Source organism: Chaetodon trifascialis, chromosome 2 (assembly GCF_039877785.1).
Source record: "Chaetodon trifascialis isolate fChaTrf1 chromosome 2, fChaTrf1.hap1, whole genome shotgun sequence".
Lineage (NCBI taxonomy): Eukaryota > Metazoa > Chordata > Actinopteri > Chaetodontiformes > Chaetodontidae > Chaetodon > Chaetodon trifascialis.
In genome coordinates, this window is record NC_092057.1 from 26,107,137 (window position 1) to 26,126,121 (window position 18,985).

The 18,985-nt window shown below is 42.7% G+C and overlaps 2 protein-coding genes across 2 annotated transcripts; one reads left to right on the forward strand and one right to left on the reverse strand.

Moving 5' to 3' along the window:
• The first annotated feature begins 348 nt into the window (after window positions 1-348).
• Window positions 349-3,872, forward strand: psmb3 (proteasome 20S subunit beta 3). The gene is made up of 6 exons (XM_070976928.1): window positions 349-469; window positions 1,457-1,641; window positions 1,898-2,005; window positions 2,101-2,278; window positions 2,704-2,798; window positions 2,892-3,872. The coding sequence occupies exons 1-6, from the start codon at window positions 467-469 to the stop codon at window positions 2,938-2,940; spliced, it is 618 nt and encodes a 205-aa protein (XP_070833029.1). The 5' UTR covers window positions 349-466; the 3' UTR covers window positions 2,941-3,872.
• LOC139340858 (phosphatidylinositol 5-phosphate 4-kinase type-2 beta) lies at window positions 3,854-18,833 on the reverse strand. The gene is made up of 10 exons (XM_070976912.1): window positions 18,209-18,833; window positions 15,342-15,439; window positions 10,622-10,718; window positions 10,336-10,488; window positions 9,931-10,077; window positions 9,336-9,374; window positions 8,781-8,894; window positions 7,557-7,818; window positions 7,156-7,259; window positions 3,854-5,052 (listed from the first exon to the last, which is right to left on the reverse strand). The coding sequence occupies exons 1-10, from the start codon at window positions 18,350-18,352 to the stop codon at window positions 4,972-4,974; spliced, it is 1,239 nt and encodes a 412-aa protein (XP_070833013.1). The 5' UTR covers window positions 18,353-18,833; the 3' UTR covers window positions 3,854-4,971.
• Between the last annotated feature and the right edge of the window lie 152 nt (window positions 18,834-18,985).

Here is an 18,985-nt window from a genome sequence, read left to right on the forward strand (position 1 = left end):
TGTTACAGTTTAGCTATTTGTACTCATTGAATAAGTTTTGCCATTGGTCCAAGAACTTGAGGACAGGCCAGGACGTATTTTAAACGTTGCCATTCATTGTTGTCCAGTTAAGCCATTGATTGCATACCTAACCCTGTCACCCTCAGACCTGGACTGAACAGTGACAGTACAATTTTAAAGACAAGTCTGAAAGAAACCCCGGTTTTAATTTCACTTTAACACACCTCTAACAAACTATGCATGCACCGCGCGCCTGCGCCATGTCCTCCAATGACAGTAGTGCTTTGCACTGTGTGCCGTTCAGCAGCCAATTAACTGTGCGATAAGAAATGACGTAGAAGAATCAAGCTACTGTGATCTATGTGTTTCTAAATCGTGTAGTCACTGTGGGGAAACAAGCAGTCATTTATAAAAGCTGGGAGTTTGCAAGTTCTAGCCGTTAGGAGTATACCACAACACCGTCACCATGGTAAGAACATCATTAAATAGATTATATGTGAATGCTTTGTTGGGTAAAATGGTTTAAAATTGGTTAATAAAGCTAACAGGTACAGGAGCCTGACTAAGCTAACGTTAATGTTGGTAAACTCACCGACATCTCTTGCTAGCTCTTTAAAGTTCGCTAATACTCTATGAAAGCATATGTTGCGCTAGATTTCACAAGTTATCAAAAAAACCTCAAATAACTTTTGAGTTTCATTAGTGTTTCAGCGAGCGATTAAGAGCAATAAATGATAGCAGCAGCCGGCGATAGCCGCGAAGCGAAATAGCTAGCATACCCATGGTAGCTACATGAGCTAACGTCGTATTCTGTACATTATAGTGTTACCCCGAATTCACTGTCATGACATTTTGTTTTTATAATTGTTGTAGGTCAGCTTGTGTTAACAGCAGCTTAAGTGTGATGAGACATTTTCAGCTTGATTAACGTTTACTGAAGCTTCAGAATAATACTGAGGCATCAGACATTTGTGCCCTGTACACTTTTATTTTACTGTTATTTCTTCTGTTAGTTCCAGTTAGTTTGAGGTTTTTTTTTAATTACTACTCCATGTTTACACCTGACGGCGGATGATCCTGATGAATTTAGTGGACTTGCCTTTTACTTATACACGTGTGTGTTATGAATATGAATATTTAAGATATGATATTCTATAAATATGTTGAGCACAAGAATGTATTGTATCAAAAGTATTTATTCGTTTCATGTCACACACACATATGTGTTTACTGTATTCTTTCATGTTGTTTGCCCATAAAATATCATTAAAAGTAAAAAATGCTTGTCAAAATCTCTTTTCATGCAGAAACTGACATATTTAAGTGGCTCGTTTTGTCTTTTTGCTTAAGAAGACGTGAAAAATAATTGAGTAATCAATTAATCAGTGGACTTATAATGCAGTTTGTTGAGTGTTTCAGTTCTGACTGACTTACCTCTGTCTTCTCCTCCATCCAGTCTATTATGTCCTATAACGGAGGGGCCGTCATGGCCATGCGGGGGAAGAACTGTGTGGCGATCGCAGCAGACCGAAGATTTGGCATTCAGGCTCAGATGGTCACCACAGACTTCCAAAAGATCTTCCCCATGGGAGAGAGGCTGTACATCGGGCTGGCTGGACTGGCCACTGATGTTCAGACAGTGTGAGTGTGTTTAACCTCCATCGCTTTCTCTCTCTCAAACTGGCAAAGCCGTTCTTTCAACTGGGCATGATAACAGGTTGTTATATATCACTAACTATTTTTGAGGATGCTGTGATGTTAGTACTGCTGTTAGTAATGCATTTTTTGCAGATGTGTTTTTTGAATAGTCAAATAAACAATAGTCAAACATAAAATGTCACAGGAGTGATGAATGAATGGAAGCAGTGCTAACTGGATGTCCTTGCCTTGTGTTTAGATCCCAGAGGCTTAAATTCAGACTGAACCTGTATGAGCTGAAGGAGGGTCGTCAGATTAAGCCCAAGACCTTCATGAGCATGGTGTCCAACCTGTTGTATGAAAGGAGGTGAGAGCGCTGAAGTTCATTTCGACCCATTTTGTCGTGAACAAGACTGATGTCCAACTCCACACTAATGCGCTTATATGTGATCCTCTCATCAGGTTTGGACCATACTACATTGAGCCTGTGATCGCCGGACTCGATCCCAAAACCTTAGAGCCATTCATCTGCTCCTTGGATTTGATTGGCTGCCCCATGGTAACGGAAGACTTTGTTGTGAGCGGCACCTGTTCAGAGCAGATGTACGGCATGTGCGAGTCTTTGTGGGAGCCAGACATGGTAAGTCCTGTGTGGCGTGTGAAGTCCCTCTTTCACCTGTAGGCTGGTTGCTGGACACTCAGTGACAGTTACTGTTACTTTTTTTTACATGCAAATTAGTATTCCCTTAATTTTCTAAATATATGATGTTTGCAGGATCCTACATGATGATGAGGGACCCCTTGTGTGTGCTTTTTGTGAATGTATAGTAAATGTTAGTGGTTTGTTTACACAGCCAACACCTGACCATTTCAACACAGCATTCATCTTCAAAAATCTGCCTCTTTGTTATTTAGGGTATCTATTGTTTATGCCATTAGTGCCACAGAGGCTAGTTGTTCAAGACACACCTCCTCTTGTACAGTGTGTGAGCTCTGGCAAGGTGTCTACCATTAAGGCCACAGGTATTCTTTCACAAAAACTGAGAAATGTGTGTGATTGTGCAGGAGCCGGAGGACCTGTTTGAGACCATCTCCCAGGCGATGCTGAATGCAGTCGACAGAGATGCGGTGTCTGGTATGGGAGTTGTCGTACATGTCATGTAAGTACAGTGGTAACATGTACAGCATGCACAGGTTACTTAGGTGGAATGACAGGTCTGCAGTGATTGATGGCCTTTTCTCCTCTCTGGCAGTGAGAAAGACAAGATCACCACACGAACCCTGAAGGCCAGGATGGACTAGAGCTGCTGTTTCTCCCCACACTTCACCAACACAGATGTTTTGTATACAAATAAACAATGCTTGTACTTTCTTTTTTCCTCTCATTGATATTGTTCAATAAATGAAGACCAGTTAAGACAATGGACTTGACTGATGTTATTTGTAATTTGCACTACATCGCTGTCACTCTTCAGATCTTTGTCACGTCTCATTTTGTGTAACACAGGCTCTGCACCAAATCAAGATTACTTGGAAATTAAAATTTCAAGGAAGGGGACACCTGCAGGGTTGGCTGACCAAAAAAAGATGGCACCAAGTGTGTGTTGTACCAGACTCACGATACACTGCAAAATCCTGAAGGGGCCAGTCCGGCTGTCCATCCTGAACACTGAACCCTCAAGACTACAGATTGGATCAAAATGCTTTGAGTATGTTTTTCTTTTGGACGTAGACCAGTGATTTCAAAGCTCCCTTGTCAAGATTAACAACTTACTCCACCTCTTGACTTTTGGTGGGAGTTTCAGCTGCATCTCAGAGTACCTCAGTGGGTGGAGTTTGGCCAGTTGTCATGGAGATAGCTCAGTTACTGCCCAGACAGACATTTAAATCAGTTTCTGAGGTCAAGAATGAGCTTCCACACACAATTTATCTTGCAGCCTTCTTGATATTTGGAAAATGTAATAGTCTGAGTGTAGATACAGGTCTGAGTAGCCCTCGACAATGATTTTTTTCTGTGTTGCATTATATGTGTGCTCATGTTATTTCCAGATCTACAAACCCATACAAATGTAAGTATACAAAACCCCAGTCGCCTTAAGGATGTTTGTTAGCAGCACTTTACATTAGCCTTGTGCTCCACATGGTGGCACAAACTCGACTGAAGTGTGTGAGGGACAGTCAGTCGCTGTAGAAAGAAGCACTGGCAAACAACAAAAACAAGATAAAACTCCCTTTAATATGCAATGAATCATTTTCAAGTAACCTTTTTTTCTAATGTCTGTTGGTAACAAAACAATACTGTATACAAACACAAAATTGCTACATTAATGTAAACAAGATATAAAAATGATCCTTATGGTAATAAAACAAGTATTTGCTGCAGAATTCCCCTTTTTATGTCAATTTTTTTTTTCTTAGACCAATCTCCACCAAGCTCACGGTTAAAATTCCAAAAAGATTCAAAAACAATATGGCAACGTAACATTCAAACACCAAGGTTTTTTTTTTTCCTCTTTTTTTTGTCTTTTTTGTTGTAACACTCAGATGCGAAGTTCAGTGGTTTGATGTTTCAACTTACTGGTGGAGTCTCATGTACACATCAGCCATGCATTTTTGATATTGCATTCATTTACTTAATACATCAATATATATTAATGTGTTTATCCCGTCGTTCCAATTCGTCAGCAGTACATTTTGCTTTTCTGTTGTTACTGAGAGAGAAGCCGGATGGTGACTGTCAAAGACTTTGTCATGCAATCTGACCATTCAGCATCTGTGCAAGTTGTTTACATCTGTGTGTGTGTGTGTGTGTGTGTGTGTGTGTGTGTGTGTGTCTAATAGAAATCATAAGAACAACAACGACATGAACAGAAACCGAAGAGACTGTACTAACGGACTGTTAATTGCTGAAGCTGACACACTCGTTCAAGGCATTAGTGAGACAGTTTCCGTGCTGGCGTGAGGAGTAACAAGGTGGCTGAGGAGGACTGGGAGGCAGAAAATTTTGAAAAAAGAACAGGGAGATTATCAGGATGTCATTCTGAATTCAGTGAAGGGTTTCATGAGATTTCCTTGCTTTGGATGATGAAACCAGGGAGGCGGCGGCGGCGGTGTGTGCGATTGTGTGGGACAGTGTAACAGGCTCAGCGCATCCTTCCTGCCAGACTGGTCCTGGCTGTGGGAGGATGCTGGTAGTTTCATGAGGCGGGGGGGTAGAGGAGGAGGGGGGGGGGGGGGGGGCTGACCTATACTGAGGTGGGGGAAAAGAGAAATAAGTGCGTGGCATTTGACAGATCTCTGACAGGAAGTGGCGGGCTGGACCGGGAGATGAGTCTATGATAAGATGTTGGACATGAACTCGTAGAATCGTTTGGAGTACTGCTCCGGGTTCACCGTCGAAATTTCAGCCCCCGCCTGAGAAACAAACAAACAAAAGGCAGAAAAACAGTTAGATGGAGCAACACACATGCAATATCAGAACGCCATCACTTCGATCTCCATTGTTTTTAATGGTGCATGGACTTTAATGTGCTTCCATAGACACTAGGACCTGACACACCGCTGAAGATCCCGTGTCTGCAACTAACTTGTTTACATGAAAAATTACTCCTGTGATTATTTTTACAATTAACCACTTGTTTGTTACATCTTCAAAGTGTCAGACAATAGCAATAGCAGAAATGCAATGAACCAGTTTCCTTTGTTGTTTTGTCACACCAGCAGTTTGAAGAGATATTCAGTTTACAATGAGAGAGAAAATCACTGAGTCTATTAGGGCTGGGCGATATGGCTGAAAACTCTATTGCGATATAAGTGTTTTATATCGGTCGATATCAATAATTATTGATATTTTTTATGACCTATTTAAAATAAGGACCAGGAGAAAAATACATTCAATTTAAACATTTTATTTTAAATTGAACCTTCCTCTGATTATAATCCCCTCAGCTATCAAGGCAGAAAGGAAATGTCAACACAACCATGGAAAACACTCAAATAATAAATGTAAAAAAAGTGTAAAAATGTAAACAGAGAGAAACCTGAGAACTTTTTTTCTACAGGTTTAGTGCAGAAAGTTCACAAGCTGATTCATCTTCTGCTGAATAAAATGTTTTCAAATATGTGCAGTGTTTTGGAAACATAGCAGAAACTGAGGTAGACTTGACCGAATTATAAAACCAGCGTAGACATATGAACATCTTTAGTCACTCTTCTTACTCTAAACATACATGAACTATTCAATTATATTTTTATTGCAAGTGTGTTTAAAAAAAAAAAAAAAAAAGTACGTGTAAGAGATGTTTGTAACCTGGTTTCTCCACAGTGCTCAGTGAAGCACATCTTTAGCTGTATGATATGCCGCTGCCTCCGTTATGTCTTCGTGCCTTTTAGATGATTTGTCATCAGGCACTGAAGCAGATACCTCTGCATGGTGGTCAGCTGCTTGTGCAGTGGTGCTGCGGTTGGCGGACGTTGGCGAATACGGCTGCGCTCCAAAGAGTGAGCACGGCTAAGGTGGTTAAACAAGTTTGTGGTGTTACCGGTCTTGGTGGAGACGACAGTCTTGCATAAGTTACAGACCACATTGGTCTGACTACGGTCCGACTTATAAAATCCAAAAAAATGCCATACTGGCGAGCTGACTTTCCCTGTTTTATTGACAATTTCTTCGCTCGCTGCAGCGCTTTCTATTTCTCATCTCACTCCTCGCGGAGCATCAAACACGAGACAACGAGATGGGGCAACCGAACTTGATAATGTTACATGATTGGCTCGTTAGCGTGTCTCTCTCACTGATTAGCGATTACTCCCTGTGGTGCTCGGTTACCTGAGAGCGAGTTTCATCACTGTTTCATCAACCAAAATTTAGCATGCTAAATGCTGTAGCTGAAGCATCTGACAAAGCTAACACTCTTCTGAATCAACAAACTACAGGCTGCTGCTGTAAATAAACACATATAAGAACTAGTTTCTTTTAAACTCATGCGGCCTCACTCGACAGCTGCCTAGCTGGGTTTGGCTGTGAACTGATTTATTGCTGAGTCAGCATTAAAGTGAAGAGTCAGTGTTAGCAGCAGCAGCTTGCTAGCGAATGCAGTCACCTCTGCAGCATTGTGACTCTAAAGATGTTCCTCAGAAAAAAACAACCGTGTGTCTGTCGTAGCTATCTGATCTAGCTAGCTTGCTGACAGCTGTTACACCTGTTGGGAGGCTGAGGGCACCTATGATTGGCTGACACTGGTGCAAACTCCCATTGTCATCAAAAGTGGCAGACTTATGAAAAAGGGAATTTTGAATTAAGGAAGTCTGATGAAAAGAATGATCTTAACTTAGCATACTATTGCAATAACGTATTCAATGATTTCATTATGTACTTTAGGAAAATATATTTTTCATTCTGTATTCATGTGTTAACTTGTTTCATACTGTCTTCTCTAATATTGACCATTGTGGGGCTTCTTAGTCATCCGCCCTGAGCCACAGACTGATGGATTATGATGTAATCTCGACACTCACCCCGTGTTTCACAGTTTTGGCAGCATGTGCAGCTTTTTTCTTAGCATCATAGTGCGTGAGGATGTCGATGATAGCCATGAAGTATACCTCCTTCTTCACAGCACCTGGCACAAGATCAATACATTACAAGGCTTTAATTTGTATGAGGACTGCAGCCTTGACCGCTCTGCTCTTAGCCTGGCTCATAAACATAGTTAAGTTTGATTCTGCTTGCCTGGAATTTAAGGTCAACATAAAACTGAACAAAAGAACAACTTAAGCACTTAAAAATCAAGATGATGCATCTTATTCCTAATGCTACTCATTTTCTTCTTCTCTGAGAGGCAAGCAGTCATGGGATGAGCTCTACCACTCCTCTTACAGCTACAGTAAGACTAATGGATGTCAAAGATGACCCTCACTGTCGTGGCTCTTGATTGCGTAAACGTCCACAGAGGGGTCGAACTCCCCGGGGCCAAAGAATCCTCCACAGTTGAGAGGGTTTCCAGGGCTGTCAGGAGGCGTGCCGAAGGAGCCGGTGAGCACGCCTCCGCCCATCCCGTCGTTCTCGTACTCCTCCTCCTCTCCCACGCCCTCCACGTCCATCTCCTCCTGCTCCGCCCGCTCCACATCATGGATGCCCACCAGGAGACTGTAGTCCATGATCTTCAGGGTGGCCAAGAACTGACAGACACATAGAGCACACACAGAAAAACTCAACATAAGGCCTCGCTGTCACATCTGGGCTTCTTGGTCATGATTCAGTCGAAATGAAACTCATTAAAGTCTTGTAAATAAACAGACTGTCACTTTGAACTCCATGGCCGTGATGAGCCCTTAAAGCTGCACCAATTAATACTTTAATACTTACAATGGATCAAATGCTTATGTGTGATGGGAAAGGGCTGGCTCGTAGTGACAAACCCAGAAAGTGATGACTCAAATTTGCCACTCCGGAGCATCAAAGTATTTTACAGCTCACTGTTTTGGTTTTGTGACACATGACCTTATTTTGCCTTTCATCCACGCTGGCTCCAGCAGCAGTGAAAAAGCTTTGATAATACCACTATACGTTAAAAACAGAGCTACAAGAGAGGATGTTGGACTTAAATTCACCAGAAACATGACTCCAAATGACAACAGAACTGTCTACTGGAGTACAATCTCAACATGATTTCACTGAAAGACAAGTGTCACTTGTACCCTTACAATACCTGACCTTTGGTGTTAGCCTTAATGAAATAGCCTAAAATTAATCTAGTTAGTATAAGATTAGAATTTAAACGACAAACTGCAAAGAACCAAACTAAGCCCAGCTCTTGGTATTTGGTGTTTTCCAGCACTCGCTGCTCCTGGCACATTTCAGTTTGTCTTTGTTTGGCACTAATAAAAAGTACTGAGGTTTGATACCAACCCTGGCCAAACTAATCAAATGATTAGAAAAATAGCGAGATTCATATTTCTTCAAATCTAAGTTGTATCAAAGCCATGAAAAGATGGTGAGTTTGAACACGTCAGACTGACTGAGCTGCTCATACAGGTTTGTTCATTGTGCTTTGAAAAGCTCTACCACAGCACAGGGTCAAAATCTCCTCTGAAGCTGATCAATTCTTCAGCAGACCAGCTGAAAAAAACGTGTTTCTTACCTCTACGTCCCGTTTTAACTTCTCCAAAAAGTACTTCTTGTTGTCATCTCCTATCTGTAGCTTCTGGCCTTCATTCAGGAAGTCGTTGTCTTTGAAAGTGGGGAGTTCTTTCGCCTGAAGGGAGGGAAAGGAGGTGTCAACCAGGAGCAGAAATGGCAGTTTTCTGGGTTTAACGGGATAATGAGGTCACAGGGCCACACCTTCATCATCAACTGTAGGGATTCAGGCATGAATAGAAGCAAGATGCTACTCAAAAAATGTTACAACTGACAAGTCATGAATGTCATATTATAACATACAGAGATAATTCAAAAGCAGTAGACAGAGAAAGTCCTATTCCAACAACTCAGAGTGAGTGACTGTCTGCTGTCAGTCTACAGCACATGTACACACTGGCAGCCTGAGGCCAGCATGAGGTACTGCAAGAATACATCTGCTTACTTAGAACTACTTATTTTAGCTGTCATTTGACAGGTTTGGCTCTGGGGTGAGCTAAGGGCATTTATTTTTGTCCCGTCACAGCAGCAGCCGTCACTGCACTGAAATAAAACGTACCTTTTCCTTGTCGCTGGCTTCCCTTGAGACTGTAGAACCCTAAAAACGAGGCACAATAAGAATAAAAATAGAACGAATTGAAAGCAGCTCAAGACACATCAGAGGCTTTAACTCGCAGTGGTTTTTTTTAAAACTGTCAATACTGGAAAGGTGAGATTGTTTTCTCCAGAGAACACTTGGCAGGAGAAGCAGCTTAAGCTACAAAGGAAGCGATGAAGCACAATATTCAGCACAAAGTCCAAATTCTTTTCACTAAATTCACTGATGTGAATCACACTAGAGAATGAAATGAATATTCACTCTAACTTCAGCTACGACCCAGATATTACAGTAGTACATGCAGAATATAGTACACACACAGGATTTATACAGTTGTTTTTCACACAGGCAGCAGCAACACCTGGAAACAGACTCAGCTGATTGGATAATTTACAGCTCATTGTTTATTCTTGATTGGTGATGCACTACTTCTCATGTGTGACTCTAGTCTGTCTGTCTGGTTTCAGATGTGTGTGTGTGTGTGTGTGTGTGTGTGTGTGTGTGTGTGTGTGTGTGTGTGTGATACATGTTGCTGCAGCAAGCAGACATGTCCTACCTTCAGGTCGTATTTGCGGTGTACAGTGAGGCGATGGCTGAATACATTCCGGGTCACCACCATGTACGTCTCCACCCCGTCCACCGTTAGCCTGTACATGCCCAGGAACTGAGGGAGCAGCGTGTTTCCATGACACTCCACGATAAACTGGAGACAATGAAGGGAGGCGAGCAGAGCGTGGAACGGGAAGAGTGGGAGTGAGGAATCAAATATACAGCATGAAACTGATTCAAACTGGACACGGCAGCGCTCCACAGTCATCGTTTCCACAGTGCTGCGTCACTCACATACTTCAGATTCAAAAGAAGGTTTCACCACATTCCACATATCAAAGCCCTGAGTTCATAACAGTCAGGTTTCTGTCTGCGTCTGGATGTGCCGTGCGGCAGTGCGAGGGGCTTCTACCTGGTGATATTTCTTTAGGATGTTGTGCATCTCAGCAATGTCCTCACTGGACACGGTTTTGATTACAAAGCGGTGGTCGTAGCTCGACAGGAAGCGGTTGCCAAAGCGACCCTGGGAGTCACTGTTGAGTGGGGCGCTCCTCGTCAGAGAGTTCTGGGGGCGAGACATCCACGTTCATTCTTAGTTCAGTGGGGAAACTCTTAATGTCCCAACACGTGTTCTGCCTCAAAATAACTTTCACTCAATGAATCAGTTAGCTTGTGTGTCGTCCGCAGACGTGACTCACCTGGTAGTCCTGGTCGTCGATGCAGAACCTCTCCCTCAGGTTCCTGAACACCATGGGACAGTACTCCTTGAACTTAAAGCGACTAGGCAGGTTTTCTCTGGCAAGAAAGAGACAGTTCCACACAATCAGCACAACAAACAGGAGTTCAGAGGCTCATTACTGAATGTGAGGATGAGGACTGACTGATGTTGAAGTCTGTCTGCTGATTGTTGGATGTATTTCTGCGAGCGTGTGGATCTGCACAGACAATAATGCAACTCAGTTGACATTTACAGCTTGGAACTCCTTTTCCAAACGCGCGTGTTTGTGAATTCAACTTCAGATGCTGCTTTGCTGGATGAGAACAATTTTAAGTACAGCAAATAGCAAAGCAAATGGCAACATCGAGCTTTGAAACAAACGCATCATTTAAAGCTGGAGTAGAGGAATTTTCCATATCAATGACCGTCTGTTCCACTGCCAAATGAGTTCAAAATGCTGAATGAGCCTATTGCCACCATGTAAATCTTTCCATATTTCACAGTGTACAAGTATTTTAATCTGCTGTCTGTGGAGACATTTCCACGCTGACGCAGTACTGATGTGTTTCATGTCAACCAGCAGAGTTTATCTTGTCAGAGCTGAAGGCGAGAGCATCCAAAGCAACAGGTAGGCTACAGCAACTCGGAGCAGGGCGGAGCCTATCGTCAACAATGTTTGTGTAATTACTCTCCCAGCCAAAAGGGGGAGGATTATGGAAGGTGCATATGCAGTTCATTTTGACATCCCATATTCCTATTGGCAGCTAGAATACAGAATTTTGTCCTAATAAAGAAATGCAAAGAGATGAATGGACATAGAATAAGGAATACCAGCAACAGAAAACTTACAGAATCAGAGCTAAAATGTCAATACAAAGAAATTTGAATTGCATCCAAAATCACTCAGAGTGCTCTCGAGCTACAGTATGTGCTTTGGTTTCGATGAACTCAGGTCTGTTTTCCCGGTCAGTAGGATTTTTTTTGAGCCAATCGATGTGAAAGCAAATCGACCGAACCCTGGTGCTGACCAAGCAACCAAAACAAGACTGCTCGGAAAGGAAAGGTTTGCAGTCAGGCGGTTCGTTTGTGGCAAATGAACCAACCACAGGATGGTTCATTGGATGGATGGATTATGATAGCAGATGTGTGACTTTAGCGAGACTTCAAAAGCTAAACTACTAATAAATCCTTCTGCTGATCTGGGACATGTACTCAAAGAAGCGATTTAATAATTGATGTGTACAAGCCATGTATATATTTATGCAAATCATATGGTAACTATGGTAACACACATGCAAGTCAGCAGAGATATTTTCCCTGATTTTTCAGTCAAAAGCTGTTAAACCTGCTGTGTGTGTATCCTGCGCTGTGTACTCTGTCAGTTCATTAAGTCCATTAAAAACATGGGACAGAAATCCCTGATTTGCAGTTCATAACTGGTTATGCAGAAACTTCTGTGAGTCAACACAATTTGATCTCCTCTCATGGGTCCTGATGATGCACTGATGATACAGGACAATCAACAAGTTTACCAAAATAAATGAACTACAGGTGTGAAAGCACCCGGGAGCCCTATTTGCATGGGACTAGTATTGCTATGGGACCTCCTGTCTGTGTTTCGTGTAGCTCATTGGCACAGAATAAGCAAAATCTGTATTCTTCTCAAGTTTACTGACATTATCAGCCAAGGCTCTGTGTAACGTTAACACTGCAGAAGCAGAGCGTCTGTTCTTCAACAGCCACAATATTAACATAGTTTAGAGTTGTTTTGCATTCATACGCATTTGCAGCTCATTTAGATCAAGTAACAGGTGCTTTGTGGCTGTGTGACAACCTTTTGTTCCCAACCTTTTCTGTCATCACTCATTTTAAACCGATCTTACAGCACAGCTGTTGACTGATTTTCAGCATGTTAAGAGCCACAATCAAATTTCACACAGAAAACACGTTAAAAAAAAAGACCCTAAATCACAGATAAGCCAATTCACACGGGACTAATATTATGACATGACCTCTGTGTTTGGTGAAATATGGTGGGGAATATGTGGTGGAATTACTACTTTACAACTTAGAGAAATGTTAGATTCACACAGGATTAAGATCCCAGACGACCTCTTCTATTATTACGAATCACTAGAGGGCCCCAGGTCCTACTAGTCCTGCACCAATAGGGCTTAAGTCAGTGTGGCTGTACTGCTTGCTATTCTGCATTTCAGCTCTTATTGTATTTTGTAGAGACAACAGGTTTGGGTTGCTGTTATTGTTGGTTGGTTTGCCTCTGGTAAAAAACACTTATTAGTATGCAAGTTCTCAAAGCAACACAAGACTTTTGGCCACTGTAAATGAGCAGCAAAAAGACAAAACCACCAGCACTGAAGATTATGGGCTGTAGAGAGATTATCAAGTACGTCCACAAGATGTGTCTTCTAAATCATGACAGCAAGCACAGATACACTAAATCAAAGTCAAAGTTCTGTTTATTTAGTGTTCAAATTACTTTGTCCACTCCTGCATACAGGGACAAAAATTGTGGTCACCAATGCAGTATCCAACCAAATGTGAAATTTGGCCACAATCTCCCCTTCTGATCCTGAGTTACGGTGCTGAATAATGACTGAAAACTGAAAAATAAATAAATAAAAGTCACAGTGAAATTGACCTTTTGGATACAAAACATCATCACTTCATCATTTTATCCTATGAGACATTTTTGTGAAATTTTTAGCATAATATAAATTTAGTATATTTGCATATTACCTGAGTTATGGCAAAAAACACATCTCATTTCATTATAGTACCTTTTGACCATCAATGATCAAAATCTATTAAGTTCATCCTTGAGTCCAAGTGGACATCTGCACCACATGTAATGAAATTCCCTGCAGGTGTCCTCAGATATTGTGTTCACAAGAATGGGACAAATGCACGGATGTCCGGATGCTAGGGCTGGGCCGATAGAACGATAGCGATATGTCTCGCGATAGACACGTCATCAATATCAATATAAAATGCGTTCGATAAAGCATTCGATCTTTTTTTTTTTCTTCGTCGGAAGAAACCTGAAGTTGCGAAGCGAGGTTGGTTGCATGAACAAAGGCGCTCGCTCTCAGGTAACCGAGCACCATAGGGAGTAATCGCTAATCAGTGGGAGTGACACGCTAACACGCCAATCACGTAACATTATCAAGTTCGGTTGCGCCATCTCGTTGTCACGTGTTGGTTGCTCCGTGAGGAGTGAGATGAGAAATAGAAAGTGAGCGCTGCAGCGAGCGAAGAAATTGTCGATAACACAGGGAAAGTCAGCTCGCCAGTACAGAGTTTTTTGGATTTTATAAGTCGGACCGTAGTCAGACCAATGTGGTCTGTAACTTATGCAAGACTGTCGTCTCCACCAAGACCGGTAACACCACAAACTTGTTTAACCACCTTAGCCGTGCTCACTCTTTGGAGCGCAGCCGTATTCACCAACGTCCACCAACCGCAGCACCACTGCACAAGCAGCTGACCACCATGCAGAGGAATCTGCTTCAGTGCCTGATGACAAATCATCTAAAAGGCACGAAGACATAACGGAGGCAGCGGCATATCATACAGCTAAAGACATGCTTCACTGAGCACTGTGGAGAAGCCAGGTTATAAACATCTCTTACACTTACTTTTTTTTCTTAAACACACTTGCAATAAAAATATAATTGAATAGTTCATGTATGTTTAGATAAGAAGAGTGACTAAAGTTGTTCATATGTCTAGGCTGGTTTTATAGTTCAGTCAGTGTTACTGTACTGTCTATCATGTTTGTTTGTATGTTACAGATGTCAAGTTTCTGCTATGTTTCCAAAACACTGCACATATTTGAAAACATTTTATTCAGCAGAAGATGAATCAGCTTGTGAACTTTCTGCACTAAACCTGTAGAAAAAAAGTTCTCAGGTTTCTCTCTGTTTACATTTTTACACTTTTTTTTTACATTTATTGTTTGAGTGTTTTCCATGGTTGTGTTGACATTTCCTTTCCTTTCTGCCTTGATAGCTGAGGGGATTATAATCAGAGGAAGGTTAAATTTAAAATAAAGATGTTTAAATTGAATGTATTTTTCTCCCGGTCCTTATTTTAAATAGGTCATAAAAAATATCAATAATTATTGATATCGACCAATATAAAACACTTTTATCGCAATAGAGTTTTCAGCCATATCGCCCAGCCCTACCGGATGCCCATACAGACGGAGGGACAAACTGAAAACATTCTGCCTCTGGTTACAGCTGTCATCGGAGCAGAGGCATAACAAAACACCACACTGCTTCAGTCTCGCACTGCTACTTTGCCATGAGGATGACTTGTATTACGAAGTTGTTCGGTTAAGTACTCAGCCGAGCTTTGACAACAATCTGTGTATGAATGCGACCTGACCCTGCAGTGATGTCTCCGTGGTCACATTATGGATGCTGACATTCATTCTGAATACAGCACACATTAGGCCATTCAGAGACAGTCTGCCTCTGTACTGTGATGAGATGGGGGTTGTTAAAGGCACAATCTACATTTTTTGACCGCATTAATAACAAATCTATTCACATTTACAACTGACGAGCACTGGAGCAAAGAGGTGGGTTGACCATTGACGATTTTGATTACACATGGATTACAGATTGTGCCTTTAACAGACTGCGCTGACAGTGCATAAGCTGTGATGTACCTACTTGTTAAATAGGTGGTTGTCCACTTTGATCTTACTGTAGGCTTTAAAGTCATCTGGCATCAGCATTACTGGTACAGGCACGTTACTTAACTCGTTAACCTGAAGGAGACAAGTGAGAAAGAGAGACGGATCAGACAAGAGCTTAAAGAAAACAGGAAATAGCTGCTATACACAACAACAGGCTGTATACAGTAACTATTTATAAGAAACACAAGTAGCAATATTGACTTTCACAGTTTCACTGAGGGCACAGGCTGAAATTATGCTTAAAACAGACTCCTACACAAAGTGCTCTACTGTTGTGCAGTTCCACTGAAACAAATCAAGATAAGCTTTAAACATCATATGAGGAGAAGACAGAGAAAAATATGCATATGTGTGTCACTTAGCCCTCAAGCACTGCACATGCTAATTAACAGGACAGCTGTAACACACCTCAGTGTTCACAAACAACCCAAACACATTCTGCCAAATCTCGGCCAGTGTTTACCAGCACTGATCATTAACTCTGGCACCAAAGAACAGGCTGACAGCTTTGCTTGCTACTGCTGCTAAGCCCCCCGACTCTGATCTTATCTGTTGACACAAATCCAGAGCAAAAGCTCACAGCGACGGACTTCAGGAAAACCTCCTTGTAGATTATCAAATAAACAGCCATACAAGGGAAACTGGGGGGAAAGATTGAAGCGATACCACGAACAGCCTTTAAGGAACTGTGAAGTGGAGTAACAGACAGATAAAATCAAAAGGGCAGCAAAGGGGAAGTACGCAGTCCTGACAGTGCGGTTTGCTCATTTAATGCAGCTTCTCCTTATTTTGTAAGTCAGCTCAAACTCCTGCATGTCAATACAGAGAGAACATGCTGATGTTATGTTTGTACGTCCATAAGCAGCCTGTCTAACTCAACCTGAACTGATTGATCATCTGAACTCAACCTGTTACTTCCAGATTCACAATATAAATAACAACCAATCTTATTAATAGCCATAGGCCATAGAAGATATGTGTAAAAGACATATACAAAAAATACAGCTGCTGTTTCTACATTAGGAGCAGAACTCTTGAATCAAGTTTTCAAAAAGGAAGTCAGGTAGCTTCCCACGGCCTGGGGAGGCCTGTTATAAATGGCAGACTTGTGTAAGTGTTAATGAATGCTGTTGAATGGGCTCACTGACAGAGCAGTGCCCTGAAGTACAAACCCTCCTTTAACCTGATGGGCTGATAGACCCGAGTGGGCAATTATTTGCTGACATGGCATTTAAAAAAAATCTGGGGGATTAACCGCATCTAACAGGTGGTGCCGTACGTCATCTAAACACACTGTGTGGAAGTTAAGTCCTCCTGCATCACAGCCAGGCCACTATTAAAAAATGCATCCAACTTCTGGAAGACTGGAAGACGGGGACTTTGATGAGAAGTCTGTTTGATGTCTTGAATCAGCTTCCCACCCACACCTCAAATCACCAGGCCTGTGTGCTGCACCCACACACCCACTGCCAAAGTTCACCCACTGAATACTGGAGATGCTGCAGTGATAACCATATCATTAGCTGCCTCCTTAATTCCTTGGCTGCATGCGTTTCATCCGCTGTGTCATTTCTTTTAACAGGATAGCTAGTGTTTATGGTTCTGATGTTATGTCTTGCAGAAATCGGAGGGGTTTGATACTGACACACAAACACATTTCCACTGTCAAAGTGTCAAATCCGCTGTGACTGCTGTCACTATCAGCAGTTTTGGCAGTTAACAACGTTTGAGTTACAACCAATCACTGACTAAATTCATGTTTGGCAGATGTGTCAGTTTGTCGTTTGAGTACAGCACTGCTGATGGGACAGTGGTGTACTTCAACTGACACGAGGGAACCAAAAGTAAAGGACCCGAAAACACATTTCACCTGACTGTGGCAATGAACCCACACTGCGGATCACAGTTGGTCTTCCATTCAGAGCAAATCAAAAAGCTTCAGCTCTGACAGAGCTCTCTGTCACACCTGAGAGGCTCCTCTTCAACCACCAATCAAAACTGTGCAAGAGTCAATGTCAGACAAGCAGTAACCATTGCACATTAGGCATGACCAAAGTGCTGGTGCAAACCCATTCCACCCATCACTGGTGTCGAATCTGCCCTTCGCTGTGCTTTTCATAGCCATGGCCAGCCTCGGCCAAAAGTGAATGTGATATATTTTTCTGCTCTATTTATAGGGAAATGGTGTGATGGAATAACTTGAAGCAATCGGATGCAGGGAATGAGCACTGGAGCTGCACAAACACGCTCTGAGCAGGTTTATTCAAACAATAGGCAGGCTCCTGTCTGCAGCTGTGGGGCTGAAAATCTGTGTAACCTGCTGCTCCGGCTGCCTGTCACACCCCTCCCACTCCATGCCTGCACTACAGCCGCAGCTCACGACTTGGCTCCGAAACACTCCACCATCAATGATTGATGATGGCAGACTGTTAACGCTGTGTCTTAAGTGAAAATGCACAGCCTGCCGTGGACATGCTCGTTTTGTGATCATTACTCCACAGCTGCAGAGACCTTAACCGATACACTTTGCATCCCTGCAAAACGCACGCGCCAGGCACGTCAATCCGCGGCTAGCTAACAAGGCAGCAGCAGTTCACTACAAACTGCATGAAAGCGACAAGCTCAGCAAAGAGTCAGCCAGCAGAGTTCTGTCCGAACAAACTAATACTAATACTTGGCGAATTTCCATGAAATACACTAATTCCATGGGCGACTTAAAGCATCAAAACTGTCTTGACAGATGAGAGCAGCTGGCTAACAAGCTAGCGGACTAGCTAAATCAAAACAGCACCGTAAACAAGCCGCTCACTAGCAACAACGACACAGTTCACATGTCCTTACCGTATGGTTGACACCCCACATTAAAACGCTGAGAATGGGCTCACTTGCGCGGAATAATTTCACTTTCTGTCCTATAAAATGCTTCTTTTTCGTCTTGGTTTTGCTAGCGCTGACAGGCGCTGCGCTGGTGCAGTTGGATGACATGTCTCAGGCTGGGAATTCAGGGGACGCAAGACGGCACTCACTCTCGTTCAGAGCCTCCACACACAACAAGAAAATCGGAAAGTTAAGAGCAGTTAAAAAAATCTATAAGTGCATCGTGCTCGTCGTCCAACTCGCAGCGAGTCTCTGGGAAGGATAACTGTCTTGTTGGGAGTCAGCGGTAGAGCATTTTGCGCCGTCACCACCCTTCCTCCTCCCGAGCAGGCCGCGGAGTCCAAAGAGCAGCTAGCCGGCCATCAGGCTACAGCGCAGCCTCTCTCTTTAGAAAAAAACCCGGAGCGGTGAACACTCGCCGGACAGCTCCTCTGCTTTCCCTTTACCGCCTGCAAGCCAACTCTGATATGAAGCGGTTCTACTTGTTCGTGAGTAATCCCATCATGATGCGCCTGAGATTGTTGTCAATCACCACCAGCGAGCGCTGCGTTCGGGATCTCCTCAAGATGGCGTCTGCGTTGCACTTCACAGTCAACAGCGCCCCCAGCAGGCCGCCGGCCGAACTACAGGGGTTCCCACACCTTACCCACAGGACAAGGAGGGTCGATGGTTGTAGGCAAGGCTGATGAATGAAATACCGAGGCCAAATCCGTCCAATGTACTCCTCTGTTATATTTTTTA

Coding starts and splice junctions, on each gene's coding strand:
- psmb3 (XM_070976928.1), top strand. Junction 1,642..1,897: donor GCCACTGATGTTCAGACAGT/GTGAGTGTGTTT, acceptor CCTTGTGTTTAG/ATCCCAGAGGCTTAAATTCA. Junction 2,279..2,703: donor CTTTGTGGGAGCCAGACATG/GTAAGTCCTGTG, acceptor GTGATTGTGCAG/GAGCCGGAGGACCTGTTTGA.
- LOC139340858 (XM_070976912.1), bottom strand. CDS start 18,352: ATGTCATCCAACTGCACCAGCGCAGCGCCTGTCAGCGCTAGCAAAACC. Junction 15,440..18,208: donor TGTGGGGTGTCAACCATACG/GTAAGGACATGT, acceptor TGTCTCCTTCAG/GTTAACGAGTTAAGTAACGT. Junction 8,895..9,335: donor AAGCCAGCGACAAGGAAAAG/GTACGTTTTATT, acceptor CCCTCCCTTCAG/GCGAAAGAACTCCCCACTTT.